The sequence below is a fragment of the Oncorhynchus mykiss genome, chromosome 7 (assembly GCF_013265735.2).
Source record: "Oncorhynchus mykiss isolate Arlee chromosome 7, USDA_OmykA_1.1, whole genome shotgun sequence".
NCBI classification, from domain to species: domain Eukaryota; kingdom Metazoa; phylum Chordata; class Actinopteri; order Salmoniformes; family Salmonidae; genus Oncorhynchus; species Oncorhynchus mykiss.
In genome coordinates this window covers 14,216,235-14,238,524 of record NC_048571.1, presented here as the reverse complement: position 1 = coordinate 14,238,524, position 22,290 = coordinate 14,216,235, and the positions used below count along the sequence as shown (strand labels likewise).

Sequence of the window (22,290 nt, the reverse complement as noted above, 5' to 3'; positions counted from 1 at the left end):
AACTAGAACTCAGAGAGACATAATATACTAGAACTAGAACTCAGTGAGACATAATATACTAGAACTAGAAATCAGAGAGATATAAGATACTAGAACTAGAACTCAGAGAGATATAAGATACTAGAACTAGAATGCAGAGAGACATAAGATACTAGAACTAGAACTCAGAAAGACATAAGATACTAGAACTAGAACTCAGAGAGACATAAGATACCAGAACTAGAACGCAGAGAGACATAAGATACCAGAACTAGAACGCAGAGAGACATAATATACTAGAACTCAGAGAGATATAAGATACTAGAACCAGAACTAAGAAAGGTAAGATACTAGAACTAGAACTCAGAGAGACATAAGATACTAGAACTAGAACGCAGAGAGACATAATATACTAGAACTAGAACTCAGAGAGATATAAGATACTAGAACTAGAACTCAGAGAGACATAAGATACCAGAACTAGAACGCAGAAAGACATAATATACTAGAACTAGAACTCAGAAAGACATAAGATACTAGAACTAGAACTCAGAAAGACATAAGATACTAGAACTAGAACTCAGAGAGACATAAGATACCAGAACTAGAACGCAGAGAGACATAATGTACTAGAACTCAGAGAGATATAAGATACTAGAACCAGAACTAAGAAAGGTAAGATACTAGAACTAGAACTCAGAGAGACATAAGATACTAGAACTAGAACGCAGAGAGACATAATATACTAGAACTAGAACTCAGAGAGATATAATACACTAGAACTAGAACTCCGAGAGATGTAATACACTAGAACTAGAACTCAGAGAGACATAATATACTAGAACTAGAACTTGGAGAGACATAAGATACTAGAACTAGACCTCAGAGAGACATAAGATACTAGAACTAGAACTCAGAGAGACATAAGATACTAGAACTAGAACGCAGAGACATAATATACTAGAACTAGAACTCAGAGAGATATAATACAGTAGAACTAGAACTCAGAGAGACATAATATACTAGAACTAGAAATCAGAGAGATATAAGATACTAGAACTAGAACTCAGAGAGACATAATATACTAGAACTAGAACTCAGAGAGACATAATATACTAGAACTAGAACTCGGAGAGACATAAGATACTAGAACTAGAACTCGGAGAGACATAAGATACTAGAACTAGAACTCAGAGAGACAGAAGATACTAGAACTAGAACTCAGAGAGACATAAGATACTAGAACTAGAACTCCGAGAGACATAAGATACTAGACCTCAGAGAGATATAAAATAATAGAACTCAGAGAGATATAAAATACTAGAACTCAGAGAGATATAAGATACTAGAACTAGAATTCAGAGAGACATAATATACTAGAACTAGAACTCAGAGAGACATAATATACTAGAACTAGAACTCAGAGAGACATAATATACTAGAACTAGAACTCAGAGAGACATAATATACTAGAACTAGAACTCGGAGAGACATAAGATACTAGAACTAGAACTCAGAGAGACAGAAGATACTAGAACTAGAACTCAGAGAGACATAAGATACTAGATCTAGAACTCCGAGAGACATAATATACTAGAACTCAGAGAGACATAATATACTAGAACTCAGAGAGACATAATATACTAGAACTAGAACTCAGAGAGATGTAAGATACTAGAACTAGAACTCAGAGAGACATAAGATACCAGAACTAGAATGCAGAGAGACATAATATACTAGAACTCAGAGAAACATAAGATACTAGAACTTGAACTCAGAGGACATAACATACTAGAACTAGAACTCGGAGAGACATAATATACTAGAACTAGAAATCAGAGAGATATAAGATACTAGAACTAGAACGCAGAGAGACATAAGATACTAGAACTAGAACTCAGAGAGACATAAGATACTAGAACTCAGAGAAACATAAGATACTAGAACTTGAACCCAGAGAAACATACCATACTAGAACTAGAGCTCAGAGAGATATAAGATACTAGACCTCAGAGACATAAGATACTAGAACTTGAATTCAGAGAGACATAAGATACTACAACTAGAACTCTGGCATGAAGTGGCCCTCTTTGGGTACAGCGAGCACCCTCCCCGTCTCTCTGCACCATCCCCCCCTCTCTCTCTCTCTCTCTCTCTCTCTCTCTCTCTCTCTCTCTCACCACCTCTCTCTCTTCCCCCTACACCCAGGCTCTGTTAGGCTGGTCATAAATTCCTAGAGGAGTTCTCTCCTCATGGCCAGAGTAGAGAGGGAGTGAGGTTCACAGGAGAACAAAGGAACCTCTTCCTGGTCCATTTTGTACCAGTTCGTAGCTAGATTCCTCCCCGACCGTGTACACCTTCTCCCAAAACATGGACATTGTTCAGTTCTCAAGTTCTGTGATGTGGAAGAGGTTCCTTTGTTCTCCTGTGAACCTCACTCCCTCTCTACTCTGGCCATGAGGAGAGAACTCCTCTAGGAAATGTATGTGACAGTTTTTTATTTGTGAAACTCATGAGTGAAACTCATGAGATACAAAACAGCCACATTACCATAACTCTGTTTCTACAAAAGTCTCAGTTGTGAGGCTTGCATATAATTGTTGTATAAAATAAATGAATAAAGATTAAACTATTTGTGAAATTATATAATGTGGTTTTAAACTGTTTAATGAAGGAAACTCCAATTCCATTTGGAGTTTAACCTCTCTAGGGTATGTGGGATGCTAGTGTCCCATCTGGCCAACATCCAGTGAGATTGCAGATCGCCAAATTCAAATACAGAAATATTAATTATAAAAATTCAGAAAACAAAACATATTTTACATAGGTTTAAAGATTAACTTCTTGTGAATCCAACCACGGTGTCAGATTTAATAAATGCTTTACGGCGAAAGCATACCTTACGATTATTTAAGAACATAGCCCAGTTGACAAATTATTACAAACAAATTATAACCAGCCAAGCAGAAGCGTTACAAAACTCAGAAATAGAGATACAATTAATCCCTTACCTTTGATGATCTTCATATGGTTGCACTCAGAAGACATTCTTTGCTCAATAAATGTTCCTTTTGTTCGATAAAGTCTCTTTATATCCAAAAACCTCAGTTCTGTTCGCGCGTTTGCTTCAGTAATCCACAGGCTCAAACGCAGTCAAAACAGGCAGACAAAAAAATTCAAATTGTATTCATAAAGTTCATAGAAACATGTCAAACGATGTTTATATTCAATCCTCAGGTTGTTTTTAGCCTAAATGATCTATAATATTTCAACCGGACAATAACGTCGTCAATATAAAAGGTAAACAAGAAATGCACTCTCTCGGGATTGCGCATGAAAAAGCTCTGTGACACGTCAGGGTCCACTGATTCAGACTGGTCTACTCCCTCATTTATAAGAATACAAGCCTGAAACATTTCTAAAGACTGTTGACATCTAGTGGAAGGTATAGGAACTTCAAATTGAGTCCTAAGTCAATAGATACTGTAATGGCATTGAATAGAAAACTACAAAACCAACAAAAAAATACTTCCTGAATGGATTTTTCTCAAATCAGTTCTGTTATACTCACAGACACTATTTGAACAGTTTTGGAAACTCTAGAGTGTTTTCTATCAAAATCTACCAGCTATATGCATATCATATATTCTGGGCCCGAGTAGCAGGCGGTTTAATTTGGGCATGCTTTTCATCCAAAATTCTGAATGCTGCCCCCTACCCTAGAGAGGTTAACTAAATCATTGGCCCGTGAGCACAGACCCGTGAGCACAGACCCTTTCTACTGTTATGAATATAACCGCCACCGGAAGGATTTCCTACCAGACCAGCTTAAATCGATTACCGCGAGAGGGCTAAGGTTTGAGACCAGACCAGCTTACCTCGATTATCACGAGAGGGCTAAGGTTTGAGACCAGACCAGCTTACCTCGATTACCACGAGAGGGCTAAGGTTTGAGGAGAGACCATAAACCTGAGTATAAGCTAAGGGTGTAGCTTGTAGTTGAAACTCTGAGACTATCGATACCGACAGAATAAGAGCAAATCTTTGATGCTAATTACTAGTCTGCAGCTAGGAATTCTATCATTGACTGTGAAGGCCGACAACCGCCGAAACATCTATTCTATAACAACATTTCTGAATGGTACTCTGAACTATCCATTCTAACCACGGAAGAGAGAGAGAGTGCTGACAAACTCTCCAACAGAAACAAACTTTCCAACAGAGATCACGATGACACACTGAGCGTAAATATATATATTGATTGCAATTATTCCCGAATGAGTGACCGTTCATGTGCAAAGGATTAGCATTTAAATTGTTAGAATTATCAACTCTGTAGTGTCTTGTCTTTCGCGCCCTTCTCAGTCCCTTTGTCTACCAAACCTCCATACTGGTTTAGCCAACTAGGGCACATCCCCTATCATTTCCTTGTAACCATATCTACTTTGTTTGTTTGTGTGTCCATTTCTTTGATTATTTAGTTAAATAAATAAATGATTGAGACAAGTGATGTATGGATGAAACAATTTACGCTTGGAATGAGACTAACGTGAGGTAAAGAATAATTCATTAATTAGAAGACTGATTGATCAGCTATTAAAATATCTGAAAAGTTGTATTAGGAAAATTATAACTTTGTAATCTGAATATTTTCCTTGATGCCCCGACTTCCTAGTTAATTACATTTACCTGACTAGTTAATCACGTAATAATAATTACAGAGAATTGATTTGATAAGCTAACAGTCTTCAGTTTAATGATGCTAAAGACACGACAACTCTGAGAGACATGAGATACTAGAACTAGAACTCAGAGAGACATAAGATACTAGTCCTCAGAGATACATAAGATACTAGACCTCAGAGAGACATAAGATACTAGATCTCAGAGACATAAGATACTAGACCTCAGAGAGACATAAGATACTAGAACTAGACCTCAGAGAGACATAAGATACTATAACTAGACCTAAGAGAGACATAAGATACTATAACTAGACCTCAGAGAGACATAAGATACTAGAACTAGAACTCAGAGAGACATAAGATACTAGATCTCAGAGACATAAGATACTAGACCTCAGAGAGACATAAGATACTAGAACTAGACCTCAGAGAGACATAAGATACTATAACTAGACCTCAGAGAGACATAAGATACTATAACTAGACCTCAGAGAGACATAAGATACTAGAACTAGAACTCAGAGAGACATAAGATACTAGATCTCAGAGACATAAGATACTAGACCTCAGAGAGACATAAGATACTAGAACTAGACCTCAGAGAGACATAAGATACTAGAACTAGACCTCAGAGAGACATAAGATACTATAACTAGACCTCAGAGAGACATAAGATACTAGAACTAGACCTCAGAGAGACATAAGATACTATAACTAGACCTCAGAGAGACATAAGATACTAGAACTAGAACTCAGAGAGACATAAGATACTAGACCTCAGAGACATAAGATACTAGACCTCAGAGAGATATAAGATACTCAAATCAAATCAAAGTTTATTTGTCATGTGCGCCGAATACAACAGACCTTACTTACAGGCTCTAACCAGTAGTGCAAGAAAGGTATTAGGTGAACAATAGGTAAGAACTCAGAGAGACATAATATAATAGACCTCAGAGGTCCCAGTCTGAATGGGCATGGAAAGGTAGAAGATAGCAACGCCTGATTATCTATCTAAACAAATTGATTGATGATAAATTGGTTATCCAGCTAGCTACCTTCCCTGATGTGAACCTTGACATTAATGGTGTTTATGTTGCGATTGGTCATTAGAATGTGCATTAATTCAATCAAGGGCCAAATGCCGATACCCTGTGTGAAAGGTCAGAAGTCCTCTTCATATCATATTCATATCATATTTGCATCAACTTGTTTTTGTGCAACGCAGTGTTCTGAATGGACTAGCATTATATATGCACAGGCTGCCATGATCAAATTCCATACCTGGATGAAGACAGTTAATATGATGGTGGCGATGGATGCAGTAACAAATCAATTTTTTTGCTGGATGTTGTCTGGCAAGGCAAAGACTAGGGCAATGGCCCCTCGCAGGCCATGTTGAAGTGAACGGTACAGAAAGGGGTAGCGATTTGAGTCAAGACTCACACACCTGGAAGAGAGCGAGAACACAGAAGGAGTGGAGCTGTGTGTAGAGTATATGAGCGCACATGCGCACACGCACACACACACACACACACACACATTAACAAGTGACATCATCAAGGGATCATAGCATTCACCTGGTCAGTCTATGTCATGGAAAGAGCTAGGTGTTCATAATGTTTTGAACACTCAGTGTATATGTGTGTGTTAACACACTCCCACCATGATGCTGGAGATGGAGAACAACTCAGCCACCAGGTAAGTGTACATGAAGACAAAGAGCGGTTTGTTCTCGTGGACGTTAGCCGTAAAGCACATAGTGGACGCAGTCACAAAGCAAAACAGGAAGCTGACGGCCAGTCCGCCGATGCCCACCACAAAGAACACATCCACAGACTCCACTGGCATGTCATCTGGCATCTCATCTGGCATGTCATCTGGCATGTCAGCCACGAAGGTGAACATGTTGTACAGCAGCTGGCCAGAGAGAGAGAGAGAGAGAGAGAGAGAGAAGGAGGAAGAGAGCGTCATCATCAATTATTGACTTTTATTCTATCGGGTGCAAAATTCTATTGGTTGAGAATTATGACTCTTTATAGTCAGGAGTTAAATAGCACCTACTGCAAACAAACAGACACTTTCACTGACTAAAGGCATCAGAAGGGTCCGAAGCATCTGTCTCAGGAAGGTACAGTGTCAACCAAAGCCTTCGCTCCTTTTGGTTTACTGTTCTTCCAGTGTTCAGGTCAAACCGTAGTGAAAGTAATAGGTGTGTCACTGTGGTAGAAGGGTAAAGCTGCTGAACAATTCCAATTAACAATTTTATCTTCCCCAGGCTTAAACTCGGGGGCTATGTCTTAATCAGTGTTGAATGGCTTCTTTACCTCCTCTCCTTACCTCCTCTCCTTTCCGCCTTTCCTTTCTTCCTTACCATCGATCTGAACGAACATGACATGTGAAGGCAATATGGTGGAAATGTATCCAATTGGTTCAGTTTTTAGTGATCACAAAGTAAAGGAAAGGAGGCAAGGGGGCGTGGAGAAAGGAAGCATTTTAGGAGCATTGAGACACGGCCAGGGCCTCTCCAGTTTATAGTGAAACTCCTTGTCATGCTGAAACTGCAGAGCAACAAAGACAGCCAGACACCCACAGCCATTCACTCTGGGGAACAGGGAAACCAGCCTACAGGGAAATTAACCTACAGCGAAACTAGCCTACAGTGAAACTAGCCTACAAGGAAACTAGCCAACAGTGAAACTAGCCTACAAGGAAACTAGCCAACAGGGAAACTAGCTTGTTGTCACTAAAGCGTACCAGGTATGTAAAGCATGACGACCATCTATGGAAATACACGCTTGGTAACTGTACGCCTGAGGCTACTGAAGCTACAAGCTTAGACCACTGCGCCACTCAGGAGGCCCGACCCTAATATCTTTAGACACCGCCGAACATAGCTAACGGGTCCACCACAGAGAGGATGGAGGCCAACAGCAGGTTCTCCTGCAGATCGGTGTCCTTCAACCAGAATGCCTCACTCTGGCAGATGACATAGAGAGACAGGCCAACGCCAATGCTATTCCACAGGGTGCACACCAAGGCATAGCACAACACCATGCCCACGTTCTCTAAGAAGGTCCGGGTGGGCAGGAAGTAGCTGTCGTTGAGGACGATGAGGGGCAGCATGTAGAGGAAAAAGACAATAGGGCTGAGGATCGCAGGGGGCTCTTCCTTGACTGAGTGCCTGCCAAGAGTGTGCTAAGCTGTCATCAAGGCAAAGGTTGGCTACTTTGAAGAATCTAAAATCTATTTTGATTTGTTTAGCACTTTTTTGTTTACCACATGATTCCATATGTGTTATTTCATAGTTTTGATGTCTTCACTATTATTCTACTATGTAGAAAATAGTACAAATAAAGAAAAACCCTTGAATGAGTAGGTGTAATGTCAGGAGAATGATGGGTGTGGAGTCAGGCGCAGAGAGCAGAAGTTTTGACGCTTTAATGTCCACAGTAAACAGAAACAGGTACAAAAATGGGTGAAGCCAAAACACAGGCGCAACACAACCCAAAGACCACTGTGACATAAACCGGACAGCGAAAACCCAAAAGGTTACTTTAGGAGGTGCTCCCCACCTAAGTTGATTAGCTTTCTAGTGATGTAGGCTAGCTCAGAAAGCACAGGAGCTTGGCTGAATAAAAAAACACAAATTCCTTGAGTTCATTTTACTGAAGAAAATCATATTGTTTGTCAGGTTTAAAGGAAATTGATTACACCGTAATACATTATTGATGTTTCAATGATAAATCACAGAAGGCTTCCAAAAGGGTACTTCGGCTGTTCTTAGTAGAGCCCTTTTTGGTTCCAGGTCGAACCCTTTTGGAAAGTGTACTACATGGAACCCAAAATGGTTCTACCTGGAACCAAAAATGGTTCTTCAAAGGGTGCTTCTATGGGGACAGCCGAAGAGCCCTTTTAGGTTCTAGAATAGTGTTTAACCAGTCTTGTACCCTCAACAGTACACATTTTTATTATAGACCTGGATAAACACACATCATTCAACTAATTGAGTGCTTGATGATTAGTTGACCTGCTTCAACTTGTCAACTAATCATCAAGCCCTCATTGAGTTGAATGAGGTGTGCTGGTCCAGGGCTACAATGAAAATGTGTTCTGTTGGGGATACTGGAGGACCAGGGTTGGGAAACACTGCTCTAGATAGCACATTTTCTTTTAAGAGAATAGAGACCACACAAATGTGAAAGCTGCAACTGCAAATTGTGGCCACATGATGGTAGTACAGCTTAATCTAACTTTGAACTGAAGAAGAAGAACGCATACTTGATAAATAAGGCCCAAGGGGGTGTGATATATGTCCAATATACCACAGCTAAGGGTTGTTCTTACCTACGACGCAACGTGGAGTATACTGGTATATTGGCCATATATCACAAACCCTGAGGTTCCTTATTGCTATCATAAACTGGTTAGCAATGTAATTAGAGAAGTGAAAATACATATTTTGCCATACCCGTGCTATACCAAGGCTTTCAGCCAATCAGCGTTCCGTGCTCAAACCACCCAGTTTGTAATGGTAATAACCAGTGATATGCTCAGATAATGACATATGATAACATTTGAAATTGCTGTAGTAATGACTGTCTATGCAGGGCAGGAACATAATGCTGGACCATGCCTTACTGGAGCCAAGATGTTGCAAAGATAGACTTAAAACAAGGATTTAGCCTTCCTACAGGATTTAGCCAGGATTCATCACAGGCCTGACTGAGCTACTGTACAGCATCCCTCAACCACGAGAGTGAAGCCAGTTTTATTTGAGACAGATAACTTTTATAATAATAATGATAATTATAATAATAATGTATGTAATTTAACAGACGGTTTTACCCATGTAAGTGTATTTGTGTCAGTTCAATCATAGCATAGACTCATATCTTGATTATATTCTGTAGCCTGATTTTCCCAATGTCATTGACTTATGTTTTGAATCTAAATATAGTTCTTCATCATGCCTTTTATTGGTCTAGCCAAAATCGATATCGATTTTTTTTCCCAGGACACTGTACAAAGACGTAGCCTATCATGATTTACTGAAAATAGATTTGTCTTCAATAAAGTTGTGTCCTTCTGAATGTGCCTCAGACTCAAGTAAGGGGAGGTTCCTTTGATGAAGTTGCAATGTCACATGACAGAATGTAGCGGAGAGGCGAGATCACACTGCGGAGTGCTGACAGGCTGGAAACAAATGAAACAAGCGAGCGTCAACACCAACGGCTGTCTCTTTCCCACCAAATGAAGTGTCATCAAACGTCGTAGAAAGGTTTGTGTCTTCATCTTGAAATGCAGTTATCTGGTTAGCTGGAGAGGCAGGAAAAGTCGCCATGAGAAGGTTAGCATAATAGCTAATTTGCTTATTAATTGTTTACACCGCCTTGCAAAAAAAGCTTCAACTTCAAAGTTGTATTCTTCTCTGTATAGTCAGTTATCCCCCGTATGCTTTTTATTTATTGCGGTCTACAGCTAGTTATTGCCTATTATACGTTTAGGTATGAACACCACCTGCAACTTAGGCCAGTCGTCTTATTTCCACGCAATGTTCTCATATGGAAGAGAGGAGCGAGCAGATGCGCACTCTCCCTCCAATGACCAAGACATACGGGTATTTTAATGTCGATGGACATTGTATTCTTCCCTAGGCATCCTATGTATTCGTTCCTAGGCATCCTATGTATTATTTCCTGGTATTTTATGACTATCTGCAGTCTGGTTGTGAAATTATATCCGTAGCCCACTGACTACCTGCCTCTTTGTTCGTCCACTTGAACACGCTTGGTCCATGATAAACCATATTCTAGTATTTTATTGAATAATCTATTACCATGAAATTCTCTCAGCTAACATTCATTATCATCATGACGGGTTCTTGGCATTGCCAATCACTGTGTTTTGTGTTGGCTGATCTTGAATGGTGGAGTTAAGGGGCTTCTAGTTACTGAAAGTGGAAGTGGTGGGTTATATAAGCCTGTTGGCAGAGTGGTGGTGCGGTTGACAGCCCTTTCCTACGGGCTTCGGTTAGTTCCACATGGCTAAAATGAAAACAAACGGTGCCATGTGTCAGCTATACAGACCAGATGGGTGCATTGTTGAACACTCTCTCTTTTACCACAGCATTAACTGGAACTCTGTTTTCTACTAACTCTGTTTTCTACTAACTCTGTTTTCTACTAACTCTGATTTCTACTAACTCTGTTTTCTGGTAAGATTGCTATTGAATTTATTTTATAAATGTGTGTTATCAGTATCAACACAGTCACTGTTATTGTATTGTAAATCATCCCGCTGTGACACAGGCTGAAGTGGACAGTGAGCGTCCAGAAGAGTTCGTTATGAACCGGTAAAACCTCATCAATGTGATTTATCACCATTCATCCTCAGCAGTGTTATCTCTGACCTGGATCTGAGAGTGTAAATTGTGTATATGCATGGCTCCCTTGTAAAAGAGACCTTGGTCTCAATGGGAGTCAGCAACAGGCCTATCTACACAGGCTCCTATCACACAGCTTGTTGAAATCCCTGGGAATACCAGGAGGCTGGTGGCACCTTAATTGGGGAGGATGGGCTCATAGTAATGGCTGGAACATGATCAATGGAATGGTAACAAATTCATCACGCATGGTTGCCATATGTTTGATACCAGTCCATGTACTCCATTCCAGCCATTATTATGAGCCGTCCTCCCCTCAGTAGCCTCCTGTGCTGAGAACCCAGTGTCTCTGTCCCATCACATCACTCAACTGTTTGTCCACATTCAAATTGGCACCATATACCCTAGTATATTTTGCACAACTCTTGACCAGAGCCCATAGTACACTATATAGGGAATAGGGTGCATTTCGGTTCATTAGGGAATAGGGGCGGCAGGGTAGCCTAGTGGTTAGCCTAGTGGTTAGCGCGTTGGCCTAGTAACCGGGAGGTTGCAAGTTCAAACCCCCCAAGCTGACAAGGTACAAATCTGTCGTTCTGCCCCTGAACAGGCAGTTAACCCACTGTTTCTAGGCCGTCATTGAAAATAAGATTTTGTTCTTAACTGACTTGCCTAGTTAAATAAAGGTAAAATAAAAAAAATATAAATAAAATTAGGGAATAGGGTGTTGTTTTGGACACAGCCTTTGTACTGCTGGATTAGCTCTGTCTCACATGGACCAAAGTGGAGATAATGTGTTAGTGGCGATATGATAAGAACAACTGATGAACAAGAACATGACCAAGTGAAAAATGACATCAGTTTGAGAGACATACTTCAGTGCATGGCCAGAGGTGACGGCTCTTAGCTGCCTTTGCTGTGTGCTAGTTTGCGTACATAATCACATTAGCATGATTTACTAATAATTAATTCAACTTTTGTAGCGCTATTTATTCCATAACGATTCTCAAAGAGCTCTAAAGCATTAAAAAAAAGACACCAGTCATGAGATGGACAGTCATTAGAGGGTTGGGAAAGTCCATGGTTTGAGTGGTTATCTGAATTGACGACTACTACAAATCACTAGAGTGGAGTGAGGTTGTAAATGCAGACTCAGTCAGTGGTTTCCTGGTAGGAGCTATCAAGGTCAAGGGGAGGGGACATGCTTATTGATTGAGAGGAAGCTTACGAGTTACGACCAGGCATCTGGAATGACCAGGAACCGTTTCTTAGACTACTCCCAGTAGGCTGTTGCTCACAAGATTCTACAGTGATTTGTAAACAACTACAGTACTACATTGTACTAAGTTGGGCACTGTAGTTTTGCGATTCAATATAGTAGCTAGCTACCTCTCGCGCTCGCATACAGACTCTGAGGCCACTGTGTATGTACTGTATGTAGGGGGGAGTGCTGTGACTCAGCGATGGGATTTTTCTCCCACTTGGCTCAGAGGGCAACCAGGAGCCTGTTTATTCATCCTTCTCTCTCACTCTCACTCTGTCTCAACAAACAACACTCACTCTGTAAACAAGCCCAGAGAAGACACACTTAAGATTCATATCAGTATTAAACACAGTGAATCTGACACACACACAGCCAGTTGAATGCTCCGCCTACTCTGTTGCTCTTATAAGCCAATAATAGCTTCCCACATAAACACACACTCAATCAGGCTCATGCATGTTATGTCATCCTACAATGCCCCTGCAACACATTATACTCAACTCCTCTCATATCATCATACACTCTTCTGCAACACAGACACACACACACACACATTGACACACCGTTTCTATGGTTGCTATCTTACTAATTACTCTACTATAATAATCATGTATTTTCTTTTCTCCGGAGCCTTTGTCATAAAAGTCTGATAGTAAAACTCTCCTTTCTGTATTATTTAATTTACTTATGAGCGACATTGTAAATTCTTCTACTTGGTGGGTAGCCGGTGCCTCAGACATCAATAGCTACTCTGCCTTGCTGCATTGCCTTGCCTGTCTTTGCTGTTTTACACTGAAATCCATTAGACCTGAACCAAAGTTGTTGTTTTGGGGCTCTGCGCTGACGGGTCTGTAGTCAAGTAGTGGCGGGTGCTATCCCGAGTCCACTGTCTCTGGCTGTGTCTCAAATGACACCCTGTACCCTAAGATGTGCACTACTTTTGACCAGTGCCCATAATGCTCTGGTCAAAAGTAGTACACTTTATGGGAATAGGGTGCCGTTTGGTTGGGTTGATTCGGATGGGTTAGCACTGAACAGTAACAAATGCATACACTCACGGGGTCCCCACGACCCTCTTATGCAACAGACTGAATTATTGATGATGGCATGCTAAATGGAGACCATAAATCCACATGTGCAGAAAAGTGATACCTGTCGTTGGTCAGTCGGTCTGGCACTACACTAAACAATACTAAGGATGGGACCCCTGGAGAGAGGGAGAGCGTGACTGCCAACGTGACACAGTGCAGGGAAATGTTCTCCAGCCACCACAGTTGATTATTTATTGGTCACTGAGGAGGTTCTGGAGCAGGGTTTAGGATGGGAACAGTGACACCTCTCGGCTTCATTCCCTTCCTCGTCTGGACAAAGCCCGTCTGGTTCCTGTCACCCCAGTTTGTCACGAAGCATCCACAGTCCCATCTGTCCCTTCCTGTCCCTCTCCCTGTCTCTGTGTATTTCTGCTGGAGAACCGTGTCAGCCAGAGAGAAGACAGGACCTTATCAGTCTGCTTCTCTTAGCTGCTGCAGGAATAAGGAGGGAGAGAAATGGAGAGGGACAGATGGGGAGAGGGAGGGCGAAGGAGGCAGGCAGACATTAGGAGAGCAAGCAAGGAAGGGAGGGAGAGAAATGGGGGAGAGTGTAAGCAGTGATGACGACGCTGCTGCGTGTGTTTGTTTACATGCTGCTCTGCTGTGAGGAGACCGCATCCACAGCCGGGCCCTTCACTCGCCACGCAGACTGTCATCTTACCCTATAGATGAGGAACCACGCTCAGCTGTTTGGAGCAGAGATGTACTAGTCTGTCTGTACAGCTGTAGCATACAGCTGGATATGGATTAGCCCTTCTACATGCCTGCACTGTGCTGTGTCACTCGCCACCATGCTGCTTTTACATTTACTAGCTGCTATGCTAATGCTACTATCTACAGGCTGCCTGTAGCATTCACTGGATTAAGGTAGGGATTTTTGTGGAGCATCCCTCCTTATGCTCTGTCTGTAGAATTAGGCACTACTCTAACCTCCTATGGTGGTTTTGGCTGGGGTGATGCGTTCAGATGGGCCGTTGACAGGGAATAAATAATACCCAGAGTCCTGTGCATGCTGTTCTAAGCCGCCCTCGTCGGCTGTAATGAGTGAGTCCTCTTCAGACTGCCTATGAAGGAGGAATCTAATGGCAGAAACATGCATTTATCATAGTGTGGGTTTATCTATTGATTAAATAGGAAATCGGCTCCTTGCTGCTTATCTAGTCTTCGTTGTAGTGTTCAGTGTTTGTCTAACTCCCACTGGTGAGATTATGGGCCTAGCTTCTCGGCTACGCCAACATTGGGTTGATTCGGATGGGTTAGCGCTGAACAGTAACAAATGCCTACACTCACGGGGTCCCCACGACCAGGCTTGAAGAACACTGGTCAATGCCAACATTCAATAATGTGACTAATGATCAGTGATCTGAATACATTTTTAGACTGTCAGTTAAATCGAGGATGTGTTTCTTCCTTAAAGTAGACTCAGCGAAATGACGTTGCCAGAAGCAGAACCGGAGATATTGAGATGAGTGAGATGTAACACTTCGCTATCACACAGTCACACACTGTATCTTCGAATGTGCACAGGTTTGCTTCACGCTGTGAACAGTGTGGTAGCCAGGGGACCCAAAACAGTGGCTTGACTTAAGGATGCCATCCGTTAGATAAAATACGAAACGGTTCCGTATTTCACTGAAAGAATGAACGTCTTGTTTTTGAGATGATAGTTTCTGGATTCGACCATATTAATGACCTAAGGCTTGTATTTCTGTGTGATATTATGTTATAATTAAGTCTATGATTTGATAGAGCAGTCTGACTGAGTGATGGTAGGCAACAGCAGGCTCGTAAGCATTCATTCAAACAGCACTTTCGAGTTAGCGAGGTGCGCGCTAATAGCGTTTCAAACGTCACTCGCTCTGAGACTTGGAGTGGTTGTTCCCCTTGCTCTGCAAGTGCCGCGGCTTTTGTGGAGCGATGGGTAACGCTGCTTCGAGGGTGGCTGTTGTCAATGTGTTCCTGGTTCGAGCCCAGGTAGGGGTGAGGAGAGGGACGGAAGCTATACTGTTACACTGGCAATACTAAAGTCCCTATAAGAACATCCAATAGTCAAAGATATATGAAATACAAATCGTATAGAGAGAAATTGTCCTATAATAACTACAACCTAAAACTTCTTACCTGGGAATATTGAAGACCCCTGTTAAAAGGAGCCACCAGCTTTCATATGTTTGCATGTTCTGAGCAAGGAACTTAAATGTTAGCTTTTTTACATGGCACATATTGCACTTTTACTTTCTTCTCCAACACTTTGTTTTAGCATTATTTAAACCAAATTGAACAATGTTTCATTTTGAGGCTAAATTGATTTTATTGATATTAAGTTAAAATAAGTGTTCATTCAGTGTTGTAATTGTCATTATAACAAATACATTTTTTAAATCGGCCGATTTAATTGGTATCAGCTTTTTTTGGGGCCCTCCAATAATCGGTATCGGCGTTGAAAAATCATAATCGGTCGACCTCTAGTTAGAGCTGCCCTGCAATATAATAAAAAACTCACAAAATGTGAGTTTGCTACTCACATGAAGCATTGCCTGATGTTAACCATGCCTCGAACAAAAGATCTCAGACAACCTAAGATTAAGAATTGTTGACTTGCATAAAGCTGGAAAGGGTTACAAAAGTATCTCTAAAAGCCTTGATGTTCATCAGTCCACGGTAAGACAAATTGTCTATAAATGGAGAAAGTTCAGCACTGTTGCTACTCTCCCTAGGAGTGGCCGTACTGCAAAGATGACTGCAAGAGCACAGCACAGAATGCTCAATGAGGTTAAGAAGAATGCTAGAGTGTCAGCTAAAAACTTACAGAAATCTCTTGAACATGCTAACATCTCTGACGAGTCTACAATAGGTAAAACACTAAACAAGAATGGTGTTCATGGGAGGACACCACGGCAGAAGCCGCGGCTGTCCAAAAAAACATAGCTGCATGTCTGAAGTTCGCAAAAGAGCACCTGGATGTTCCACAGCTATTCTGTGGATATATTTAACTAAAGTTGAGTTGTTTGGAAGGAACATGCATCACCATGTGTGTAGAAAGAAAGGCACAGCACACCAACATCAAAACCTCACCCCAACTGTAAAGCATGGTGGAGGGAGCATTATGGTTTGGGCTGCTTTTCTGCCTCAGGGCCTGGACAACTTGCTATCATTGACGGAAAAATTGATTCCCATTTTGCAGGAGAATGTAAGGCTGTCTGCCAGTTGAAGCTCAACAGAAGTTGGGAGATGCAGGAGAACAACGAAGTAAATCAACAACAGAGCGGCTTGAACAGAAGAAAATACGCCTCTGGAGAGGCCTAGTCAGAGTCCTGACCTCAACCCAATTGAGATGCTGTGGCATGACCTTGAGTGGTTCACACCAGACATCCCCAAGAATATTGCTGAACTGAAACAGTTTTGTAAAGGGGAATGGTCCAAAATTCCTCCCTACCGTTGTGCAGGTCTGATCCGCAACTGGTTGAGGTTATTGCTGCTAAAGTAGGATCAGCCAGTTATTAAATCCAAGGGTTCACATACTTTTCCCACCCTGCACTGTGAATGTTAACACGATGTGTTCAATAAAGACATAAAAATGTATAATTGTGTTATTAGATTAAGCAGACTTTGTCTATTGTTGTGATTTAGATGAAGAACAGATCAAATGTTATGACCAATTTATGCAGAAATCCAGGTAATTCCAAAGAGTTCACATACTTTTTCTTGCCATTTTGTTACGTTACAGCCTTATTCTAAAATGGATGAAATGTTTTTTTTTACTGGGCTGTACGCACTACCCTTAGTAGCGCCATACGAATGATCAGATGCCGAGCAGTTTCCATGCTAGGCGGTGATGCAACTGGTCGGGATGCTCTCGATGGTGCAGCTGTATAACTTTTTGAGGATATCGAGACCCATGCCAAATATTTTCAGTCTCCTGAGGGGGAAAAGGTGTTGTCGTGGCCTCTTCACAACTGTCTTGGTGTGTTTGGACCATAATAGTTCCTTGGTGATGTGGACACCAAGGAACTTGAAACTCTCGACCCGCTCCACTTCAGCCCTGTTGATAATGCGGCCTGTTTGGTCCTCCTTTTCCTGTAGTCCACGATCAGCTCCTTTGTCTAGCTCACATTGAGGGAGAGGTTGTTGTTCTGGCACCACACTGCCAGGTCTCCGACCTCCCTATAGGCTGTCTCATCGTTGTCGATGATCAGGCCTACCACTGTTGTCGTCAGCAAACTTAATGGTGGTGTAGGAGTCGTGCTTGGCCACGCAGTCGTGAGTGTACAGGAAGGGGGCTAAGCACGCACCCCTGAGGGGCCCCAGTGTTGAGGATCAGCGTGCCAGATGTGTTGTTGCCTACCCTTACCACCTGGGATGTACCGTCAGGAAGTCCAGGATCCAGTTGCAGAGGGAGGTGTTTAGTCACAGGGTCCGTAGCTTAGTGATGAGCTTTGTGGGCACTATGGTGTTGAATGCTGAGCTTTAGTCAATGAACAGCATTCTCACATACAGTTGAAGTCGAAGTTTACATACACCTTAGCCAAATACATTTAAACTTTGTTTTTCACAAATCCTGACATTTAATCCTAGTAAAAATTCCCTGTCTTAGGTCAGTTGGGATCACCAATTAATTAAAAAAATGTGAAATGTTAGAATAATAGTAGAATGATTTAATTCAGCTTTTATTTTTTTTGTCACATTCGCAGTGGGTCAGAAGTTTTTAGTATTTGGTAGCATTACCTTTTTAAATTGTTTCGGGTAGCCTTCCACAAGCTTCCCACAATAAGGTGCATTTTGGCCCATCCCTCCTGTCCGAGCTTGTGTAACTGAGTCAGGTTTGTAGGCCTCCTTGCTCAGTTCTGCCCACAATTGTTCTATAGGATTGAGGTCAGGGCTTTGTGATAGCCACTCCAATACCTTTACTTTGATGTCCTTAACCTCTAGCATCGAGCAATCCTGTATCCGGGAGCGTAATCATAGCCTCAAGCTCATTACCATAACGCAACGTTTCCTATTCATGAAAATCGCAAATGAAATAAATGTATTGAAACACAAGCTTAGCCTTTTGTTAACAACACTGTCATCTCAGATTTTCAAAATATGCTTTAACCAAAGCTACACAAGCATTTGTGTAAGAGTATTGATAGCCTAGCATAGCATTAAGCCTAGCATTCAGCAGGCAACATTTTCACAAAAACAAGAAAAGTATTCAAATAAAATAATTTACCTTTGAAGAACTTCGGATGTTTTCAATGACGAGACTCTCAGTTAGATAGCAAATGTTAATTTTTTTCCAAAAAGATTATTTGTGTAAGAGAAATAGCTCCGTTTTGTTCATCACGTTTGGCTAGGAAAAAAAAACGAAAATGCAGTCACTTACAACGCCAAACTTTTTTCCAAATTAGCTCCATAATATCGACAGAAACATGGCAACCGTTGTTTAGAATCAATGCTCAAGGTGTTTTTCACAATTCTATTCGATGAAATAACATTCCTGGCAGTCGGTTTCTGATCAGTCAAACGGAAAAATACTGCAGCTGGAGATGACGCCATAATTGCGCGACCACCTGGTAAATGTAGTCTCTTATGGTCAATCTTCCAATGATATGCCTACAAATACATCACAATGCTGTAGACACCTTGGGTAAAACGTGGAAAAGGTAAGCTGACTCCTAGCTCCTCCACAGCCATATAAGGAGTCATTGCCATGAGGCGGTTTCAAAAAAGGCGGCACTTCCTGATTGTATTTTTATCTGGGTTTTTTCTGTAACATCAGTTCTGTGGCACTCGCAGACAATATCTTTGCAGTTTTGGAAACTTCAGTGTTTTCTTTCCAAAGCTGTCAATTATATGCATAGTCGAGCATCTTTTCGTGACAAAATATCTTGTTTAAAACAGGAACGTTTTTCATCCAAAAATTAAAAGAGCGCCCCCTATATTGAAGAAGTTAAGCCATTTTTCCACAACTTTGGAAGTGTGCTTGGGGTCATTGTCCATTTGGAAGACCCATTTGCGACCAAGCTTTAACTTCCTGACTGACGTCTTCAGATGTTGCTTCAATATATCCACACCATTTTCCTTAATGATGCCATATATTTTGAAGTGCACCAGTCCATCCTGCAGCAAAGCACCCCCACAACATGATGCTGCCACCCCCGTGCTTCACGGTTGGGATGGTGTTCTTTGGCTTGCAAGCCTCCCCTTTTTTCCTATGAACATAACGATGGTCATTATGGCCAAACAGTTCTATTTTTGTTTCATCAGACCAGAGGACATGTGTTGCTCTCCTCACTTGGTATGTCATCGGGATAGTTAACCAATCAGCCTGCTAGCTGGTCATGGCTCCACATGGTTGCAGACAGTGCTGACTCTCACAGGTATACTAATGATGCTACTGCATATTGTAGGCCTATATCATCACATACACTAGATTGATTTGTCAAAGAACAGTAGCTGCTTTCAGGGCGTTGTCCATACCAAAGTAATGGCGTCTGTCTAGCAGAGTGCACAGTATATGATGGAGGATGACAAGCAGTTATTTTGAAATGTTACTCCTGTGTTTTAGGCTTGATGCACTATTAGTTACACGTATAGAATGAGTCACATGGACTGTGAAAATTAGCATCTTCCATCTCCCTATATGTTTTAACTGACATACACACTCACACATGCATATACACACACACTAGGGTTAACCCCAATTAGTTGATTGTTGGGTCGTTAGGCTGTTGGTCAAACAAGATTGTTTTAGTCGAGCAGGCCTAATCGAGCTCCGTACCGCATCGCCATGCACCTCCCAAATGTTTTAACAATGCGGGGGCTGCTCTGTATAGCTCCGCATTGACATGATTGGGTGACGGTAGGTGGGGGCGGTACATCCTGTAGAAAACAAACTCACTTCCTTGACAATAGCTCTGCACTGCTCCCCGACGTGGAAGAAGTATGAATGCCCTGACTTCTGCTGAGGCCGTATCACCGTAAATGCTGCATGGCCAATGCAGACGGTGGATTGACCATGTGCCCGGATGCACAATGCACTTCTCTCTCCAGAATGTGCTCTCTCCTGCCAATTTATGCACATTCCTTGTTTCATGACTTCATTGTGTGAATTGTTTGCGTTTTGTTAGTGTATATCAATTCCCCATTACATATATCACCAGTAGGACATTTACTGTTCATTTCTATCATTTCTAATCTACAATGTTGTTACTTTGTTTATGGTAATTTATGTTAATGCATTCAATATTATGCCAGTCTTCCCGTTATCATTGTCGGAGTGGACACATTGTTTGCAGAGTGCACAACTTATGCTACACTTTAAGAGTTTTGTCAATTTAGTCATTGTCTGTTGTTTGGAGTGCTCCTGTCAATGATGAGTAAGGACACATACGCATAGAAGTAGGCCTATAGGCTACCTGGCCTGCACCCAAATGTAGGCATATAAATGTGCCCATTTGGGGATCTGATTTGTATTTCTGATTGGCTTAACGCACCACCACTAATGAGCTGTGGAGCTTCTCAAAGTAATGTTTACTTCACCTCAAACAGAAAGCAAACAAAGTCTGTTTTTACATTCATTGAGAATTACAATCGTTCCTCAATGTAATTGAATAATACTTTCCATCTCTCTCCCTTTTGGTAACCGCTCAGCGTGAAAGGGAAAAATGTCATGCTCTGATCCAGTGGGAACGTCATGAAATAGACCTGATTACTTCTATTCAGTGCATGACTTGGACTGAAATATGTTCAGTAACTCATTTTGGGTTCTGGTACTGTTCATATTTAGGTGCAGGAGCTCCACAATACTTTTTAGATAATATTCTATAAGAGGAACAGGAGCTCAAGCAGTAGACCATTTTTAGGCTTTTCATTTAGATTTGCATAGAATTTTGATTAACCACATGACAATGATTTTGAGATATGAAGATGTTATTCAATTGGTTGAAAGAACAGACGACTTTCAGTCGACCAAGATTTTTTTTGTTTTTTGGGGACAGCCCTAACACACAAAAAAATGTGTGTGACAAAAAAACATGTGTGTGTGTGGAGAGGGTGGTCCTGTGGCTCCAGTCCATTGATCAGTGTCTCTGACTGATGATACAGGGACCATCTGGATTGAGTATATGCAGGACTGCTTCTGAAATAGATGGTAGCACACACTGTAATGCCTCAGTAGATCTTCAAACTAACACACACACACATATATACGTGCACACTGGCAGGCACACACACACACCTTCAAAAAGCGAGTTATCACTTTGAAGAGTGGTGTTTGGGGCCAGGCCATGGCAGAGATAGAATATCAGACGTGAAGGTTAAATTGTGAATGTCTCCTCTTCTGGTTGCCATCATGTGTTGTTGCACGCCTCACTGCTGTATACTCTGCTATATACAGCTAGGGGAAGTGGAGCAAATACTGAAATATCCTTTTTAGTTTTTCTGACATGTTGTCTCCTCCTCTGGTCAGATCCAGTCTGTTGCTCCTCTCTGACTGGATCAGTTGGCTTCCCCTCCCTCTGGGAAGTTGCACAACTGAATGCATTCAACCCAAATGTTAATTTTGCATTTAATCCCACCTCTGACTTAATCGAGTTGCCCGGGGAGCAGTTGTTGTTTAACTGCCTTGTTTGAGGGCAGAACAGTACATTTTTCCACTTTGCCTGGCTCAGGGACTTGAATTCGCAACCTTTCAGTTACTGGCCCAACGCTCTTAACCACAAGGCTACCTGCCACTCTCTGACTTCCCCACTGACAGTAAGTACACCTGCACACGTCTCAGGCACTTTGTTATGGTGTATATGAGGATGCTGTTGGGATGTGGCATTCTAACATGACCCTGAGAGAAGGCTGGTGACTAGAGCGAGAGAGATGGAAGGGGGAGGGTCAGGTACACCCTGAGCT

At 41.6% G+C, this 22,290-nt stretch overlaps 2 protein-coding genes across 10 annotated transcripts in view; one reads left to right on the top strand and one right to left on the bottom strand.

Moving 5' to 3' along the window:
• Nucleotides 1–7,541: 7,541 nt before the first annotated feature.
• On the bottom strand, nt 7,542–20,172 carry LOC118965342 (sodium/hydrogen exchanger 2-like). Its single transcript, XM_036984407.1, has 2 exons — nt 20,168–20,172; nt 7,542–7,848 (listed from the first exon to the last, which is right to left on the bottom strand). Exons 1-2 carry the CDS (start codon nt 20,170–20,172, stop codon nt 7,542–7,544), a joined length of 312 nt encoding a protein of 103 aa, XP_036840302.1.
• LOC110528761 (inositol polyphosphate-4-phosphatase type I A) overlaps nt 9,766–22,290 on the top strand; it is a 56,250-nt gene continuing 43,725 nt past the window's right edge. For 4 of the 9 annotated variants that reach the window (XM_036982675.1, XM_036982674.1, XM_036982678.1 and 1 more), the window contains exon 1: nt 9,768–9,945. The gene's annotated coding sequence lies outside the window, so the exon portion shown is untranslated. Of the gene's footprint in view, nt 9,946–9,995; nt 10,015–22,290 lie in introns of those variants that run through there. The other 5 variants (XM_036982677.1, XM_036982679.1, XM_036982676.1 and 2 more) reach the window with 3 other exon arrangements.